The sequence below is a fragment of the Prinia subflava genome, chromosome Z (assembly GCF_021018805.1).
Source record: "Prinia subflava isolate CZ2003 ecotype Zambia chromosome Z, Cam_Psub_1.2, whole genome shotgun sequence".
In the NCBI taxonomy this organism is placed as follows: domain Eukaryota; kingdom Metazoa; phylum Chordata; class Aves; order Passeriformes; family Cisticolidae; genus Prinia; species Prinia subflava.
This window is the reverse complement of record NC_086283.1, coordinates 96,321,906-96,340,809: the sequence shown is the minus strand read 5'-3', so window position 1 is coordinate 96,340,809 and position 18,904 is coordinate 96,321,906. Positions and strand designations below refer to the sequence as shown.

Genomic DNA, 18,904 nt, shown 5'->3' with positions numbered 1-18,904 from the left:
GGATGGAGAGCGCTGGCTCCGCGCCGCTCTCCGCCGCGTCCGTCCCGTCCGTGCCCCGCCGAGCCCGGCCCTCCCGGAGGGGCGCGCCGCACCGCCCCTTGGCCCAGGGGGCAGCCCGGGGGCGGCCGGGCCCTCCGGACCACCTCGGGCCGAGGGGGCGGCGGAGGGCGCGGGGCAGCCCCGGCCGAACCAGGGCGCCCCGCGGGTCAGGGGCCGGGCTGGGCGGGGGCAGCGCTGCCCACGGCGTCCCGCCTCCTCCTCGGGCTATAAACGCGCGGCCGGGGCGCCCGCTGAGCTGGGGTTCGCGCCGAGCCGTCGGGGCACAGCCAGCGTCCCTGCGCGAAGAAGATGCTGCCGATCAGGAAGACCGCGAAACAGGGCAAAAGGGTAAATCTCGCGTCTCCCTCTCTCGCACAGACCCTCCCGCTTCTCCCCACGGGCGCGATCCCTCGGCGGGCCGGGGCCGTGCGGGAGCGGCTCCGCGCCGGGCACGGGCAGGAAGATCCCAGCCACCCCTCCCGTGTCCGCGGGCTCTCCGGGGAGCTGCGTCTTGACTAACACCACCCTTCGCCGCTTAACCTCCCGCTAAGGTACCCGGTATCTCTGCAGGTAAGGTGGAAACCTAAAATAAAACCATAATGATTGTACCTGTTCGGCACTGAGACGTAAAAGGTATTCGGACATCGTTATGAGACAGATAACTTAGATTGATCTTAACACAGTCGCAGCCCAAATAAGCTTTGTTTCTCTGAACACAGAGTGAAGCCACCGGAGTACAAAACAATTTAGCATAATATTGTTTGATATACAAATTAAGCAGGACTTGCAACACACTGCAAATTAAAATTGTAAATATTTTAAGGATAAACTGTCATTTGATGAGATTTCTGTCTCCAGCATCCTGCCTGATCTATTTAAAAGGTCCGGATTCCTTGATATGACTGTTGTTTATAATATCAACCCCGACTCTTATGAATGCATGCCCATTGCTCCCCCATTTAGCTAAAGAAATAAGCCAATAGCAAAAGTTATCCAGGCACCAGCCATTCAGGCCATTAAGGCACAGCTATGAGCAACATCTAAGTCAAACTCTCTGACATACATTGGAACAGGTACCCTGGCTTGCTGCTTGAGCAGGTCAGCAAAATCACATATTCTGTCTTTTGTTTTAAGGACGCTATTGCCATTAATAGAGCACATCTTTCTCAGAATAAGTTTTACTCATTTTTATGGGTAGAGCAAAAGAGCAGAAAGATACGGGAGGAAGTCTATGAGACTACAGGTTGATTTGTAATAAAAGAAGCAGGTGAGGGGTATTTGTTCTGCTTTTTATATTTTGGCATATACCACTTAATTTCAACACCTAGTAGAAGAAAACTGTCCTAAATTCTCCCTACAAGCAATGGACTTCTCTTGAGGGCTTGAGATGTGAATTGTTGTTTCAAGATTTATTTTCTCTCCAGGGATGAAAAGGTGGGTTGTAGGTTGACCAAGCAGGCTTTCCCCTTAGACAGCACAGTTACGTGCCTAAAGAAGGGAGTAGGAACATCTTCATAGAGGCATTTGCACTCATGCTTTCCATATATAGGTGTATGGACCATGTGGTGCAACTTCATTCATAGCAGCAAAAGACGGCTCAAAAAAAGCCTTGGATAGCTTTTTACACAAACTCTTTTTTTTTTTTTTTTTTTTTTTTTTTTTTTTTTGTAATTTAACGCCAGATTTGTCTCCTACAAACTGTCAAGTGACCTGACAGTACAATTTTGATCTGGATTAGACAGGCGTGCACAGCTGCAGGTCTCTGAAAAAAAACATGTTGATGCTGACATTTGGTTAGCTATATGGTGGTTAAACAGGTGGTATTTTGCACAGTGTATGAAGTAAAAATGATGTGAAGAGAAGATATCAGATAAAGTTTTCAAAAAGGTTATTTCCATTTGAATCCAGCATGAAGTGACAAACTAAGTTTTTATTAAGTATTTTGTGCTTTGTATTTATCTCTCCTGCCATTAGATACCCTTAATATATCACAATATGTTAAGGTGCCATGGTCTATTCAAACATGGCTTATGTTGCTTCTGTGTGTCAAAAGGGAAGATTTCCACTTCACAAAGAAACAGAACTGTGAAGAAAACCTGCTACTAAATACTAGAAGTGACTTGTTAAAAGGAAGCTCTGTTGTAGCACATTTAAATACATACATAATATAATATATTATGTGTCTATTACTTAATGCTCAGTTAAAAAGCAAAGCTGAGGCTGCCTTTATGTTAAAGATTTCTTTTTCTTCTGCACAATTGTTCTCTGCACATTGCATTTCTGAAGGAGGCTTCATCTACAAAAGATTCTTTGGCAGACAGAGGAAGCACAGACTCAAGCTTTGAGCTTTTGCTGGCCTCATTTGAGGCATTCTGTTAAAAATGAAAGTTTGTTGCAAGCACAATCTTTACAAAACCTCCTGACATTTACACTAAAATTTTTTCTCCCTTGTTCTGTGGAAACAAAGATAAAATCTTGCACACTTTGTTGAAGTTTTAAAGTTAACAGGGTCAATATTTTGTCAAGTTCCATGCAGTGGAATCTGCAACACTTGACAAAGCTCTGCACAGCAGCACTGTACAGACCAGTCCTGCCATTTGCTGCACTGCCAGTGCCTCAGCCAAAGTAGGGGATGCTCTCAGCCAGGCTTTGTAGCCTCCAAGGAGCCTTGCACTGCAGTGCTTGGTGCTGAAACTGGCACAGCTGGCACAGTGCTCCTTACTGTTGGAAAGGCATGCTCTTGTTCTGCCTAAACAGCAGTGCTGAGACATCATAAGCGTTTGTCTTTGCTGGATACATGGCATGAGATAATTGTGATAATGAAAAGGAAATTATCAATGAAGAAAATTACTGGTTTGAAGGGTAATTGTTAAAAAACTGTCCACTCAGCATGAAAATCACACTCAACTCTATGTCCGTAAGGCTTTTCTTTTTCCTACTCACTCCAACTTCTTCTGTTGAAATGCCAGTGCCATCAACAAAACTATGGATGGAAATTTCAGCCTTACCTTTGATTAATTCTTATCCTGTACCCACTACCTTCATATATGTAGACTTCATTCAACCACTTTTTAATATAGACAGAAATATGGTTGCCATCCAATAGTAGAAATCAATCCTAGTCTAATAGCAAGACACTTTATAGATATTTTAAACAAGTCAATGAAGCAATGAAAGGAATAAAAATCTAATGTATATTAGGAGAAACCAGCATTTGTTCTCATGTTTTTCAGTTTTACAAAAAAAATAATTGCCACTTTTCTTGTGTTAGTGTGGAGTTCAAGGGAGAAGCAAGGTTAATCTTGCATAAGGTTCTGTAAGGTTTCTAATTTGGCACTCTAAAACACTTCAGGGCTGTGCAATACAAACAGGATTTTCTTTCATTTTGTAAATCTGGGGAAGCACAACCAGGCCTGTGAAAAGACTGTCAGAAACTGCAAGTCACCTTTCTGAGATGTATATCTTGTTTGGTGGCAGAAACTGTTGCATTCTTACTTTTCTGTGATGCCCATTGTGCCATCTGGTGTCACAAGCTGCTTGTGGTAAGGCTCTGTCAAGGTGGTTTTGGAAGCTGGAGTAATAAAGAGATCAGTGATATTAGTCTTTTATTTTAAGAAGTTTTTCATATTTCACATTTACAGGAGAATTTGAGATGGCAAATTGCTTTCATAGGAACAGAATTGGACCGCTGACTTACAGTTCTGGGAACAATATCTCTGGAATACAATACAACTGACTAATGAGAGGTCTCACACATAATATATGTGTGCATATTAAAGCCTTATGCTGCAAAACAACACATCTACCATTCTTTAATTAGAGTTTCATGAAGGAAATTTATTACTTTCTACTGTTGTGGAAAAAATATTTCTGCTAGCTTACAGATATTTATGCCTTGCAAATATAGAAAATAGCCACCAAATTGAAGAACTGTGATTGTTAACTTGCCCTCATGCTTTCTCCAGGGTATTCTAGAACGCTTGGATGCTGGAGAAATTGTGATCGGAGATGGGGGATTTGTCTTTGCTCTTGAAAAGAGGGGATATGTAAAAGCTGGGCCTTGGACTCCTGAAGCAACTGTAGAACACCCAGAAGCAGGTCAGTTTTACTGGGAAATGATATTCCTATAATGAAGGTAAACAGTGTAATGGCTGGCTAAATAATAAATATATAGGAACTCATAGTAGGTTTTTAAATAAAAATGTTCATTGACACTGTAGAATTACATTAAGGACAGCCCCAAAACTGCTCATCTTACCTGTTTTACTTGCTCTAACACTAGCCAAAAGAAGTTGGCTGGGTAAGAATATAAGAAGTGTAAAAATCTACTGATTCTTCAGTATCTATCTTCAGAATGCTCTCCCAGTTTTCAATAACTTGCATCCCAGGGACTTTTTGATACAGATGTTGTTATATTTGTATTTAATAGCATTCAGTGATTTCTCTCTCATGGATTTGTACAGTCTGACCTTACACTGATCAATTAAATCTTGTCATTTAAAATATCTCATGAAAAGGAATTTTGCAGTTAACTATCTGTTTTGTTTTGTTCTAGTAATTTGTTTATATTTTTAAACTAAAATAGTTTTTTTATTAATTCTTTCAGAGAAATGGAAGTTTTTAATAAACATTGTAGTGGGAGTATTTAATGTTTCTTGCTCCACTGTAAAATGGGGAACAATAAACCTGATAGGAACCTAAAAATTGCAATAAACATTTAACAGTTTAACTCTCCTAAAGAGGACAGAGAAAAAATGACCAACCATTCTATGCCTTCCAGTGTAATGGCTGTAGTGTTTAACATAAATAGTGCATAAACAGATGGTATTATCTATTTATGCATGCTTCATTACAAGAAAGCATTTGCCCTAGTAATATCATGTGCATTTAATCCCACAAGTCAATTCAGAATATCCCAGGGGAAAAAAACTGTTTTAAGTGTTTTCCATTCCAATTTAGTATTTTTATTCTATACAAGAAAAGAAGGATAAGGAGTAGAAGGAGAGATATCTTAGTTCTCTGTGTTACATCACTTTGTACACTTCACCTTATTACACTTCACAGCCTAATTCTTCTCAGCCTTCAAATGTCAGTTATGTGTCATTTAGCATCCCTAATTTAGGGTTTTGGGCAGCTTTAGATAATGCAGAGCTCCAGGAAAGGTTTAAGGACTGATGACCTAATTTGCTGACTCTCATCTCCCAAAGAGTCATTCCAACTTATTTCTTTCCACACCTACCTCTGTCTGCCCCTGCATACTCCATCTTACAACTCATAGCACTTGTCCCATGCTCTTTATTTCCCCTTTGCTTGTTATTTGTGCACCTCAAAAGCCTCAACACCTGTCTCTTATGAGCTATTTATAATTCCACCCTTCAGGGGCAAATGTGTTCATTTCTTTTTTTGCAGTGGGGCTGCTTTTCCTCAATTACTGCTGTTTGCTCATGCTCACTCAAGGGTCATGTTGCTTTGAAAGCAGATGTAATAGAACACAAGGAGGAACTGGTAGAGCCAGTGGGTTTAAAAACCATACAGCTACCAGAGCTTCTTGTCCTTATAAGGAAAGGAAAAGGAAGGAAGTTCTGAGAAGGCAGCAAGGAATAAAAGAAAAAAAAAAAAATAGTTCAAGACCATTAACTGTGTTACAGAAGAGGAGATTTGCCAGACTGATAGCTGTAGAAAGTAGGAGATCTAAATTTTTCTTCTGAGACAGATCAGGTATTGCTCTGTAGTGAGCCAAATGCATGGGTGCTTATTGCCTCTATCTCCTCACAGCTTATGTCTGTGTCTTTCATGAAATGCCCAACTCATGATGCATTTAAGTGAAAAACTGGTGTTACACGTCTGACTCCTGAAATGCATCAAATTATTAATAATGGTTTAGCATCATATATGCCTGTTCCTCCCATTTCTCAAATCCTGGAGGAAACATGCTGGAAGTCACACGAATAAACTACAGAGTGGTTTGGGGTTTTGATATTGCATTGTAGGTTTGATGAAAACAATGGTGTATCCTACTGGTAAAGCCTATTTACCTGAAGTTGAATGAGATTCAGGCTGATGCTTATAACACCATTGTTTCCCTCAAAGTGTATACCATGTCTCCTATTCACATACCTGGTATTTTGGGGTATGGAGTTCCTTAATCATATGTGTTAGATAATATTTAATTTTCCTATTTATGTCACCATGCTTATTCACATAAATCCCAGGCATTCTTCTAGGAATGATCTACTATGGAAATGTCATTGAACATTTGTGAAAATATTTGTAGATTTTTTTTCCTTTTCTTATTTCCTGACCAGTTTTCATCAATGCTTCCTCATTCAAAAGGATTAAAAAAAAACCCAAAACACTAGAAACATACAGAGACAGCCCTTTTATTTGGGATCAGTGGCCTATTGCTATGATGTAGGAACAAGAATACTCCCAGCACTACAAATTTTTGTTTCTTCGTAAAGATGTAAAAATGAAATTTGATGCCAGGCATTCAGGCAGATTCCAAGAACTTTTTGAACAGTAGCTCTGCTATAACCTATGTTCCTGGAAAGATTTTTGTGACTGCTGGGCAAAGAAGCACTGTGTTAAATCACCTGTGTAGTAGGAGAAGAAGCACTCCGTAGTTACCCAAGGCAGCAACTAGAACAAAAATGCTGTACCAGTAGAGAATAGGAAGGGACACCACACGATCCTTCATTGCAAGCAGACATGCTGGCATGTATGCAGGTTGATTCTAGCAACACAAAATGCTGATTGAGCTCCTCTGGTATAGAAAGCTGTGTTTGTTGCAGCATACCTGGTTAATTTTATTCTCATGACAAATTTGCATATTTTTTTAGTGACACAAACTGTGTTTGTAGACAATGAGCTGTGATAAACTAGGACTTCAGGAAAACTTTTCTAAACATCTGCCACAGAAATTGCAGTGTGGTTGTGTGTGTAGGTAATAAGTCTTGTGTACAATATGTAGGGAATTCCTGTATTTTCTATAAGCTGTTGAGCATTTGACTCTTTTACATGAGCAGTAGCATTCTAGAAATTATTGTGATTATTATTCTGTGGGTATACATATAAAATCAATTGACAGTTCCTGTTCAGTTCCTGCTGTGGCAATTGCAGTGTACTGCTTACAACCAGAAAGGCACAAGTATCATTGCATAGCCTTTTCCCAAAGTCCTAACTAGGAAATTTGTCTATTAAAAGTCATAGTAACCTTTCCTTTAAAAGGAATGTTGTCTATGTAGTAAAATCATCATATGTGGAGCCATATGGGAAGAATTAACTCTGTGCTGTGAGTCACTTTTCTGGAGCAACAAATCTTTTAATTGCAGATGTATTTAGCAAAACAGAGCTTTGGTTTTGACTGACTAGACTCTTATAAAGCTTTGTTGGGGGAGAAAACTCAAAAAATCAAAATAGAGGAGGCAATGAAACACTGTATTCATCCATACAGCTATCATCTTGTCCCTTAATTTGTTGCTATGATATACTCTTCTGTTTTCTTCTTTATAGTATATAAGCTAAGAGCAGACAGCTTTTTCATTTGAAGAACCTTTTGTCTGGCATTCCTAGTTATGCTTTCATGTTCTTTTGTCAGACATCTCTTATCCCTTTCTAAATCACTATAAAAAAGCTCTATAAAGCTCTATATCTGGGAGATCTGAAGGACTGCAGAAAATAGAGGATAGGCAAGATGGCAGGCAAAACTGAATCTGCAGCTAAACTATATAGAAATCTTCAGTCATTCTTAGCAGAGAAGAATAGGATAAAATATTCTACCTAATGTTTTGATGATGAGAAAAAAGAAATTCTGTGCAGATTTGCTTCTGATTGCTCATAATGGGTCTTCTAGTAAACACAATGTCACTTATTTAACAGTACCATTACATCAATAAACCCTGGATTTGGGGATAACACAGTAATAACTTTGTCTTTTAATTTGCAGTTCGTCAGCTTCACCGAGAATTCCTTAGAGCTGGATCCAATGTTCTGCAGACCTTCACCTTTTATGCCAGTGAGGACAAACTGGAGAACAGGGGCAATTATGTAGCTGAGAAAATAAGTGTGAGTAAAACAGTTTTGATAGAGATATGAAATAAATTGATCGATTTAAAAAGGTTTGGCAGAGAGATCATCAAGTTTGTCCTAACAGTTTTGGCTATATTTGAGGACCAGAGAACGAGATGATGGAATTTCAGAGTTTGAAATAGCAAAAAAGGCAAGGTGAAGTGACAAAAAACCCCAAATGAAAACAAAAATCAAACACAAAATGGGGTAAGAATGAAGAGAGGAAAGAGAAAGCCCACACTGTGTTTTTTCTGTATTTTTATCTGAGGAGATGGGTTTACTGGAGTATTGATACAAAGATTATAGGGAGTACTAAATGAACAGGGAGCAAAACTAGTGAAAAAACAGAAATGTTTTAACAACCAGAGAAAGGACTGAACTGTAAAAATGGCAACGAATCTTAGAGAATAATGTCTAGCTAATGAGAACAAAATGTTTTTAGAACCACATCCCACTAAGTAGCAACTAAAAGAATCCAAGCTATACACTGTAGTCAATATTCCCCTTCTCTTATGTGAAGGTAATTTGTTACATCAGCAGATGTACCATGTCAGTGTTTTCTTACCTCCTACACAGAGGAATTGTAGGATGCTGGGGGTGTTTACAGACACAGGCCCAAGGTCCAATGGAATTCCTGGCCAAACATTTCTGTATAGTTCCTTGGTTTGGCATTGAGTGATTTCTCTGATCCTGTTTGTTCCTACTGCACATTTTATCTTATGCAAATTAGAGAAAATTCTCCACTTCAGGGAGTTCAGGGAGGAAGGAGTATCTGTATCTGTGAAGAGATCCTCAGTCATAAATTAGGATAATCTGGAAACTAGAGAAACACTTGAGGTCATACCAAAATGTCATGTGACACAATTTATCTAAAATACCGTACCTTTTACATTCAATAGATGCAACACTGAAATGTCTGAAGCAGCAGTCCCAGAAACACAGTACCTCTGGAATAAGCCATGTCTCCATTCTTGCTGATATGCAAAATTATAAATGCTGGAGAGCACCTGATATTGGGATTGCATTACATTAAACCTCTCAAAATTTATTTTTTGTTAGTTCTAGAATCAGGTTCCTCATTTATGGTTCCACCTCTCAGAGTCCCCAGACATGTACCCATGCACAAGTGCAAATGGAATACAATCTGTCAGCAACAGCCTTAAAAATCAGCTGGAGTTTTTGAGGCAGCAGTATAAAACTTGAGCTGAGAGAAGACTATGGAGATTCTAAATAGTCTGTGGATTGCAGAGAAACCTGCTATAATCAATAGTTGTTGAATACCACAAATAATGGTTATTTTTCCTAGAATCTTTTTCTCAGTTTAATCTCTTTTTGAAAAGCTATTCTAGTCATCCCAGTTTAGGTATAGAAGGAATATGACTTTCAGTCTGAGTGATTAATTAACAATATTTTTCCCTTTATTTAAGATGAAAACTTTAACATCACATAATTAATGACGTCTTTTTTTCAAATGCCTTAAATAAACCTGTATGAATATTATAATGGGGGTGGAGGGTATTAATTATCAGAACACTATTACATTTTTAAAAAGAAAATTGAAATTCCTATATATTTTGTTTTCCATCCACAAATTTCAGAATGAAAGCATATGCTTAGATGTAACTAACTCGTTTTCTAAGAGGCAAAGAAATTTCCACTTCACACACCAAATACTTGCTTTTTATAGGCTATTTGTGTAAGATCTATTAAAGGTAATGTATTCTGTAGCATTTGATAATATGATAACTTAGAGGAGGCAAGAAATTGGGTTCCTAACATTTGCTAATGTTTGAAAAAATCTTCCTAATCAATATTACTTAAAAATCCATTTGATTTTAATTACATTTCTTTTAAATTTAAAAAAAATATGAAAAAGCCATTATGAGTTTTGATTATTTTTGGCCTTCTAGGGTTCTGAAATTATATGCAATACCTCTGGTAAGATAAAACTAACAGAATCTATATTCACACAGTGCCAGAAAGTGAATGAAGCTGCTTGTGACATTGCAAGAGAAGTGGCTAATGAAGGGGATGCTTTAGTGGCTGGAGGGGTCAGTCAAACACCATCTTACTTAAGCTGCAAGGATAAAACAGAGGTTAAAGCAGCCTTTAAAAAGCAACTGGAAGTTTTTATGAAGAAGAATGTGGACTTCCTAATTGCAGAGGTAAATCTAAAAAAAAAGCCTTCAACTGTCACAGTGTTAACTTTTAAGATGTCTAGCTTTCTGCTGTGCTTTTATCCCAGTAGTATCAGACATTTTTCCTAACACCCACCAACATCTGCAGGTGTTCTAGAATAGGACCTTGAAACCTCAATTTCTATTTCAGTCAAGTAAAATTTTGTACTAATACAAAGAGAAAATGTTGATGGAATCTTGATGAATCCCGATTTCTTCCAGTATATGGAAAGCAACCCAAGATGACTTTTCTAGTTGTCAATAGTTCTTGGGTTAATCCTTGATTAACCTCCCACATAGGCATTCTTCTGAAACAAAAACATCATTATTTTATTTTTACTCACTTTAAAAATCCCTTCTTAACTGTGTAGCCAGTAAATGAAATTGAAGTATGTGAGTATAAATCAGAAAAGTATAAAATCACTGTATGGATGGTGAATTTGGGGTCTGGATTAATACTTTTATATTTCATCGTTGAGAAAAAAAATAGCCTAGATTTAATTTCTTTCAGTATTTTGAACATGTTGAAGAGGCTGTCTGGGCAGTTGAAGTTCTAAAAGAATCTGGAAAGCCAGTTGCAGCTACGATGTGTATTGGTCCAGAGGGAGACATGCATGGAGTGCCCCCTGGACAATGTGCTGTGCAGCTGGTAAAGGCTGGTAAGAATCTGTTTTAATGTGCCCTTTAAAAGTATGGAACAAAGACATGTCCCTAATAATTGAAATGAATAAATGTGTATCTTGTATCTACCAAGTAGGTATCTTCCCAGTTATGTCTGATAAGAGTTTTGACTCAGTAGAAAACTTTTTATATGCACTTTACTAGAACAGTCTTGTAAAAACATACGGAAATACAGCTATGAAATTCTTGATAATCACTATGAAATGGGGGAGGCAGTAGCCATAGACAACTGATACTGAATACTGCAAAATCCTAAACCCACTCAAATTTCATTGCAGACCTATCCCCAAATTCTAGAATCACAAGCACAAAGCTACCTTTGATTCTCTGCTCTTGTTTTTGCACACATTTCAAGATCAAGATGAGAGAATTAAGAAGATAAAAAAATTAATAATTTTGCCTATTAAAGGCTCTTTGCTACTGGACAAGGGGAAGGGTAGAAGAAATTAATCATGGGCACGATGACTGAAGATACACAGCTTTATATCCATTTCAAACTGCTGGGTTTTTTTCCAAGTTACAGTTTAAATCTAAAGGTAGAACTTGTGTTAGGAACCTGCTACCTGTTTGCATGTGTGGCTCTATGTAATCAGACTTCACTGATTAACCACTGTAAAAAAAAGATTTGTAGGAGGGTAGAAGAAGTGATTCAGCATTAGAAATGTAAAGAGGAGTGCAGCTGAGATGTAAATGGCATAATCAACCTCAGGAGAGTTGTGCCTGGCTCTAGCACAGCTGCCTTGTTTTCATAACACTGATGTAAAGATGGACAGCAATGCTTCTAGAGTGCTGTGGAACCTTCATCTCCCACTTCCTGGGAAGCTGTGACTTAAAGTTCCTTTCCTCCTCCTAGGTGCTTCTATAGTGGGAGTCAACTGCCATTTTGATCCAGAAACTTCAGTTGAAACTGTGAGGCTGATGAAAGAGGGCTTGCAGGCTGCTAAACTGAAAGCCCACCTGATGTGCCAGCCACTTGCTTTCCATACACCTGATTGTGGAAAGCAGGGGTTTATTGATCTTCCAGAATTTCCCTTTGGTAAGATAAGGGTATCTTTTTTGGTGGTGGTGGTTGGTTGGTTTTGCTTTATTGGTTGTTCCTGGCTTCTTTTTTTGCTCCCAGCTTTTAGTACAGCTCAAGCTGCAAGGTATCCTTTTATTCAATACTCTCTCTCTAGATATATTTATATATATTCAATAATATATTTATTCAATAATTCAATGAGTCCTAGTTATCCTGTCTGGCATTTTCCAGATAGATCAAAATGTAATATTTGAATAAAGATCATCCACATAGTGATCATACTTTGGTGATATCACAGCATGTGACTCAATGTGTAATCATGATGAAAAGAGTTAAAATGCCACAATCTAAATTAATTTTTAAAATGTTCTTCCTCATGCTATAGAACCCTGTTCATGACAGCTGTAAACTGTCCAAAGAGCAGCAGAAAGTGTACTAAAATCCCCTGGGTTTATGGGTTATGACATCTATCCCACAAGGCTTATGTTTACATATATTTAAGGATTTAATGTACCATAAATACAATGGATATAGAGAATTATTATTGCACCCATAATATTTCAGTCTTGTAAGTGTGACTATCTAATGTACATGACATTAGAAAGACACCAGAAAGGGGACTTTAATATTGCTAACAAATTAGCAGTTTAAAGAAGAAGTCTACAATATGTGTGCTCAGGAGAAACTCTACAAAACTTGAAAGATTCAGCCATTTAATATTTATATAAGGCTTGTGTATTTAGGGCTTGTTTTCACATGAGTAAAGAAGCCCTTTAACATAAAGGCAAAATCAGCTTAAACATTTTAAGGCTGATTAGAAAATTCTTTCATTTTCAGATACCATACACCCTTCTTTTTAAGAACAGAATAAATGGTATTAAAATATTCACAATTTGAATTTGCAGCAAAAAGTTGAGAAGTAGATGTGATTTTCAGGAAGCTCATTGTTTTTCTATAAATTTCACTCTTCACATAAATGAAGCAAAGAGAATAAAGCATAAGCCTGAGGCATTCATTAAATGGTAATAACGTCTGAGTCCTGAAAATATCTAAGATGTTTAAAAGTGTTAGGAACTCATTTATCCTATTCATTCCTTCATATAGCTCCTCTGATTGCAAGCAAAAAAAAATCAAACAGATGCAATAAGCAATCAAGTGAATGGAAGGATTCACTCTGGTTTGTTATGGTTCTTGGCTTGTGTGCTATAAGCAATCTGTATGACATCTCAGCATTTAGAATTTCCATGAGTTGGTAAAGACTGGCTCTGTGAGTCTTTTCAAGACCCTGAAGTGGTAACAGATTGCTTGACAGGAGATAATCTGTTTGGTAAATCATTGTTAAACTGACCAAATTACCTGGTTTTCATGAAGGCAATAACAGAGATATTTAGATATCCAAAGAATACATAAACTCTGCACAGAGCAACGAGATCTAAGTTTTTAGGAAAGCATTAGGTATGTTGTATTGACAAACTCCATCAATTAGATGCCAGAAGTGTTTCTTTTTCTGTAGAACTTTTTCAATGTGTCTATGTTTTCTCTTCTGTGTTACTGTAATTTCTCTGAAATGTTACCAGTTAAATAAGGACAATGTTTCAGAAAGAAATTACCTGGTCACTGAAAGCATACCAAATTATCTCAAGGGGATATATACTGAGGGGGCAAATCTAGGAGCATGTTACAGTTTTTCTCATCAGGAACTGTTATGCTAGAGATACTTAATTCTGAATAAAACCAAGAAAAGTTTTGTGTTACAGACATGGAAAAATAAAATCAGGTTTGGGAAGGTGTCTCTCCATTTTAGAGACAAGGATGTTGTATGGGACAGTATCAAATGCTTTGCAGAAGTCCAGGAATGGGACATTCATGTCTCTTCCCTTCTCCACCAATGCTGTAACCCCATCATAGGAGGTCACCAAATCTGTAGGCACAATTTGCACCCAGTAAAGCCATGCTGGCTGCCACCAATCACACCCTTATTTTCCATGCGCCTCAGTACAGCTTCCAGGGGATTTGATCCAAGATTTTTCTGGGCTTTGTAAGACTGACTGGTCTGTATTTCTCTGCTTTTGCTTTTTACTGCCTTTTTAAAAGCATAGGTTATGTTTCCCCTTCTCCAGTCACTAGGAACTTCACTGGGACTGTCACAAGTTTTCAAATACGATGGACAGTGGCTTAGCCACTTAATCTGCTATCAGATAAATTCATCTCATCAGGTCATGGGGATTGTGACAGGGTGATGGAGAAGACAGGGCAACAAGCTATACTGTTCCACTGAAGTTTAGTTGCTTATGATGATGCAGTCTTAGTGTTGATCATTTGTATAAATTTTGCATTAGCTTTTAAAGGATATATGAAAGAAAACGAAATAATGCTTCTGACACTTTCTATCATATCTGCAGCACTGTACAAAAGCTTGCTTTTATTTGAACAGCTTTCTAAAATGTTTAATCTAAATTTTCCATGCAAAATTAGTCCACCCACTTTTCCTTTGCTCCATCTTTCCCTCTGAGATCAATAATTTTCTGTATATGAATATTTAATTCTCCTTTCTGCTTTTTAGTTTGTGAACCTGAATCTTAACTACACAATGGACTTAGAGTATGTCTGCTTTGTATCAACTCCTTGCATGTTTTGGACAGGACATAGGGACATCCTTCAATCTCCTTTGTGTTGCTGGAGTCTTACTACCTCAACCACAGCTTCTTTGCCCAACAGTGTTCAGTGCACAGACATGATGCTGCATTTTCCTGATAACCATGTTGGTTCACGTCCTGCAGATGTGCATGTGCATTAAGAAGTGGGAGGATTTTTATTCTTTTATTTCTGTATTTTTATTTCTGAAAGTTTCCTTTCACTCCCCATTCTTTTCCTTCCAGTTATGCCACTCTTGTGCCTCCAGCTCTTTGAGGTGTGTTTTTCCTTGCTCTTTACACTTTCTAGTCCTTTTCTTCCACAAGTTTATTCTCTCAGTTCTTGCTATTCCATCACAATACTCAACACAACTTGCAACAGAGAGAAGAGTTCAAAATAAAGATGGCATTCTAACTTACCTACACACAGAACTTTCCACAAGGTTTTGAGGCAGGAAGCTGCTCATGACTGTGATTATAACTAAGGTGTGGGCTAAGAAATAGTTACGGGTCCCAGCTGAAACAGCTGGCAGCCAGTATCTGATTGTGGAAAAAAGGTGTAATAAGCATTTCTGAGGAATAATGAGCAGGATTATTCCTACGCCAGGAGGCTGACACTTTCTCCTTTCACAGATTTGTGGTAATCTGTTTTCCCAGGTATTGATTGTTTATTAGGAAATACAGCCATAACATTGAAAGTATTCCAATTCTTCAGCTAAGAACTCTGCAGAATGGGAAACATGATCAGCCTCAGAAGATACTAGGTGCTGTTCTGCAAGGCCAAAATGCTTACAAGCACAGGTCAGCAGAGCACTGCAGAATCTGAAAACTGGTCTTCTTAAAGTTTGAATTACTGATTCTAGGTCAGGCAGTTCAAATACATATCTCTACATCTACAGCCACTTTTGCAAACAGAGTGCAAATGTTTCAACAACAGAGTTTCTTACCAAAAAAAAAAAAAAAAAGGATAAAAATTGAATGGACCACGGTGGAAACTTAAGATATGAACGTCTTTGCAGGTCTGGAGCCAAGAATTGCCACCAGATGGGACATTCAAAAATATGCAAGAAAGGCCTATGACATAGGAATTCGTTTCATTGGAGGCTGCTGTGGATTTGAGCCGTATCATATCCGAGCAATAGCTGAGGAGTTGGCTCCTGAAAGAGGATTTTTGCCAGAAGCTTCTGAGAAACATGGAAACTGGGGTGATAACCTGAGCATGCATACCAAACCCTGGGTCAGAGCAAGGTACGTATACCTGACCTGGAAACAAACACACCTTTTGCAAAGGTTTACAGTGGTCCACAGAGCACACTGGCTTAGCTGATATGGGCATCTAAATATCACTGTAAACATTCCATGGTTAGAATTATATGTTTTATGTTTAATAATTTGAAAGAATTAAAGCTGACCTAGGAGCAGGGAAAGGGGTGAAGGAGAATTAGAGGAGCTCCTGTGAATGTAATTCATGACAATGAAAAGGAAAAACTGACGGAGTATTGTAAATTGCTGGCTTACAGTATTCCTTTCAAAGATGGAAAGATACTTTTAAAGCATGTAATACTTAATTGCATATTTTCATTCATACTTCTATGTCTAAATATAATGTCAATCTTTTCAAGTTAGATGACCCTTTGCAATTGTCATTTAAGCCACATTTTCTTCAATATTATGAGGTGCTGGGAAAAACGCCTGGGTTAATTTTTCTTTATTTAGGGCAAGAAAAGAATACTGGGAGAATCTGAAGCCTGCTTCAGGCAGGCCCTACTGTCCTTGCATGTCAAAGCCAGATGGCTGGGGAGTGACCAAAGGAGCCAAGGAGCTGATGCAACAGAAAGAAGCAACAACTGAACAACAGCTGAAGGAGCTCTTCCAGAAAAAGAAGTTCTAATCCACTGCAGTTGTGTAAACCTTAAAGTGATTTATCTACAGACCACCTCAGGCTTCAGAAGAAAATCTGTGAAGAGGAGTACTGTATTGATTTATCAGTTAAAATGCAATAAAAGAGACAAAATGCAGAAAGAATGTGATTACATAGTAAATATGTCTAACTTTGATAATAAAATCCTTCTCTGAACAAATAGTTTAGAGAATACACAGTCAAAAGTAATGTTGGATTCTCATAATTGAGCTTCTGTTATGTGGGTGCTATTAATTGGGTAGACATAGAAATAGCAGAAAAGTAATAATTGGCTCAACTTACCTATGAAAAAAGAAAAAAACATCTATAAATACAGTGTCAATGGACTTCAACTCCCACGTCTGTTTTCAATTTGGTATTATAGGAGCTTCCTCAGATCACAAGATTTATTGAGAACTAATGGAGGAACCCACAAACTGGCAATTATTTGTAGTAATTCTCTTGGTTTCAAGAGAATAAAAGTAAACTGAAAAATATCTATTACAGTTGTAATCAAAACCTAAGGAAAATGAGATCTTGCAGGAGTTTCTTGCATGCAGAGAACTTTTAGAAGAGAAAAACGGGAGGTAGGTGACTCAATTTTTGTCTTATGGTACTGTATATACAGGATTTACTCTTCTGGGGACTGAAAGACTTAAGAAATTACTCTGTAATCTAAAAGAAAGTGAAATAAACTAAAAAGAATATAATGAAATATTATCTTCAGACCTTAAATTGTAAGACCTTGAAAAGAATATTGTATCTCCACTAAAAAAAACCCCTATTTTTCAAATGATGCAGCTATTTTCTGGAAATCTCACCTAAATTACTTGGCTATCTTAAAACAGCAAAACCCCTGCAAGTTTCCAAGATAAAACTCCCGTTTAAAGAGTAGTACAACCATGCCCTTTTTTTTAGCTGATTGATTCATTCTACAATCTTAGTTTTAACTCATGAAAAACTCTGTTAGGAAATAGATCAATCCATTTAAGTTAAGAAAACCCATGGAATTTGTACAATTATTTGTTGAGAAGGTTTTCATAGGAAGGATACCACTATATTTGGAACTTGTAAAGGACACATTTCCATCATTTATTTTTGTGCAGTACCATACAACTTCAATTTCTGTCTAGAATGAATTTCCACCCATCCTACATTAAGGCAACTACCTTTATGAAAATCTCATTCTCACAGTTATTGTTGGAAGATTTAGTTAGACTACTTTCCATGTATAAGCTTATTTTCTTATTTCTATCTATGCAGGTGTTCTGCAGTTCAGGAAACACATATGCAACACTTCAATTAAAAACTTCAGGTATCCTTTTCAGACTGTTATTGGCAGATAGGTTTAAGCCTCCTTCTCCAAGCTTAAAACATATGAAAATACTTACTAGCTAGAAATTTTGCCTGAAAGCCAAAAATAGACAAATCAAGAAAGTAGATATTTTAAAATACAGATTATTTGGAAAACATTCATCTAAGTATATATACTTTATATACTTTATAAACCCTTTTTCTTCCTAGAAAGGTGCTTTTCAACATTACCTCTGCACAGAGTGGGATATTGCAAAATCTGTAAAATAGGAACACCAGATCTTTGATCATCACCAAAATACACATAGCATTAAGGACAGGCATAATTAGGTGGCTTAAAACAAAGGCTACACCTGGTACAGAAGTGTTTTGAACAATAATTACCTGTTTAGGGATTTCTTGTGGCATAGAATGCTGCTTGGACACCATACACTATATAAGTAGTTGGGCTGATTTTTTGGAAACTGTCATAACATGCAAAAATTTGTATTGAAATTAATGACTTCACAACACAGAATACTGAGAAACCTGGTATTTACAAAGATATGGTTTTGAATTTTTGATACCCAGTTTGAAAAGGATGAATTTTGAATACATTATGATGAGAAATATTTAAAGGCCATTTGAAGACTTGGAAAATGAGAGCTGGCCCAAGAGGGAGGTGAAACAAATAATTCCCTCTTTTATTCTTATCACTGGCTAGGCTTATAAAGGAATTTCCAGGGGGATGGAAACAACTTCGGGGTGTTTTATTGATCACGAAAAAATCCCAATCTATCAAAAAATCCCAACCTCCACCAAGAAAATCCTACAGTCCCTGCCTCAAAAAAACCCCCAACCCCAAAAAGACAACAACCAGCAAAGCCTACCAAACTACCAAGCTTTCTGTCCTATTTCTTTCTGTATAACATCTTAGGCATAAGGAAACTGTTAGATTTCCATGTTTCTAATGGTTAATTACATGACTTGTTAAGGAAGTAAGAAAAGCCAACAGCATAGTCCTAAGAAATTTGTTTCCCTGGAAAGCTCTGAAAACTTAAATAGGATGTGAAAGGTGCTTTAGAAGGCTGGC

The 18,904-nt window shown here is 37.6% G+C and overlaps 1 protein-coding gene across 1 annotated transcript; it reads left to right on the top strand.

The window, feature by feature from the left end:
* Positions 1-2: 2 nt before the first annotated feature.
* LOC134564558 (betaine--homocysteine S-methyltransferase 1-like) lies at positions 3-16,816 on the top strand. Its single transcript, XM_063423449.1, has 8 exons — positions 3-547; positions 3,968-4,137; positions 7,985-8,103; positions 10,080-10,271; positions 10,795-10,942; positions 11,818-12,000; positions 15,638-15,866; positions 16,335-16,816. The coding sequence occupies exons 1-8, from the start codon at positions 3-5 to the stop codon at positions 16,507-16,509; spliced, it is 1,761 nt and encodes a 586-aa protein (XP_063279519.1). The 3' UTR covers positions 16,510-16,816.
* The last annotated feature ends 2,088 nt before the right edge of the window (positions 16,817-18,904 follow it).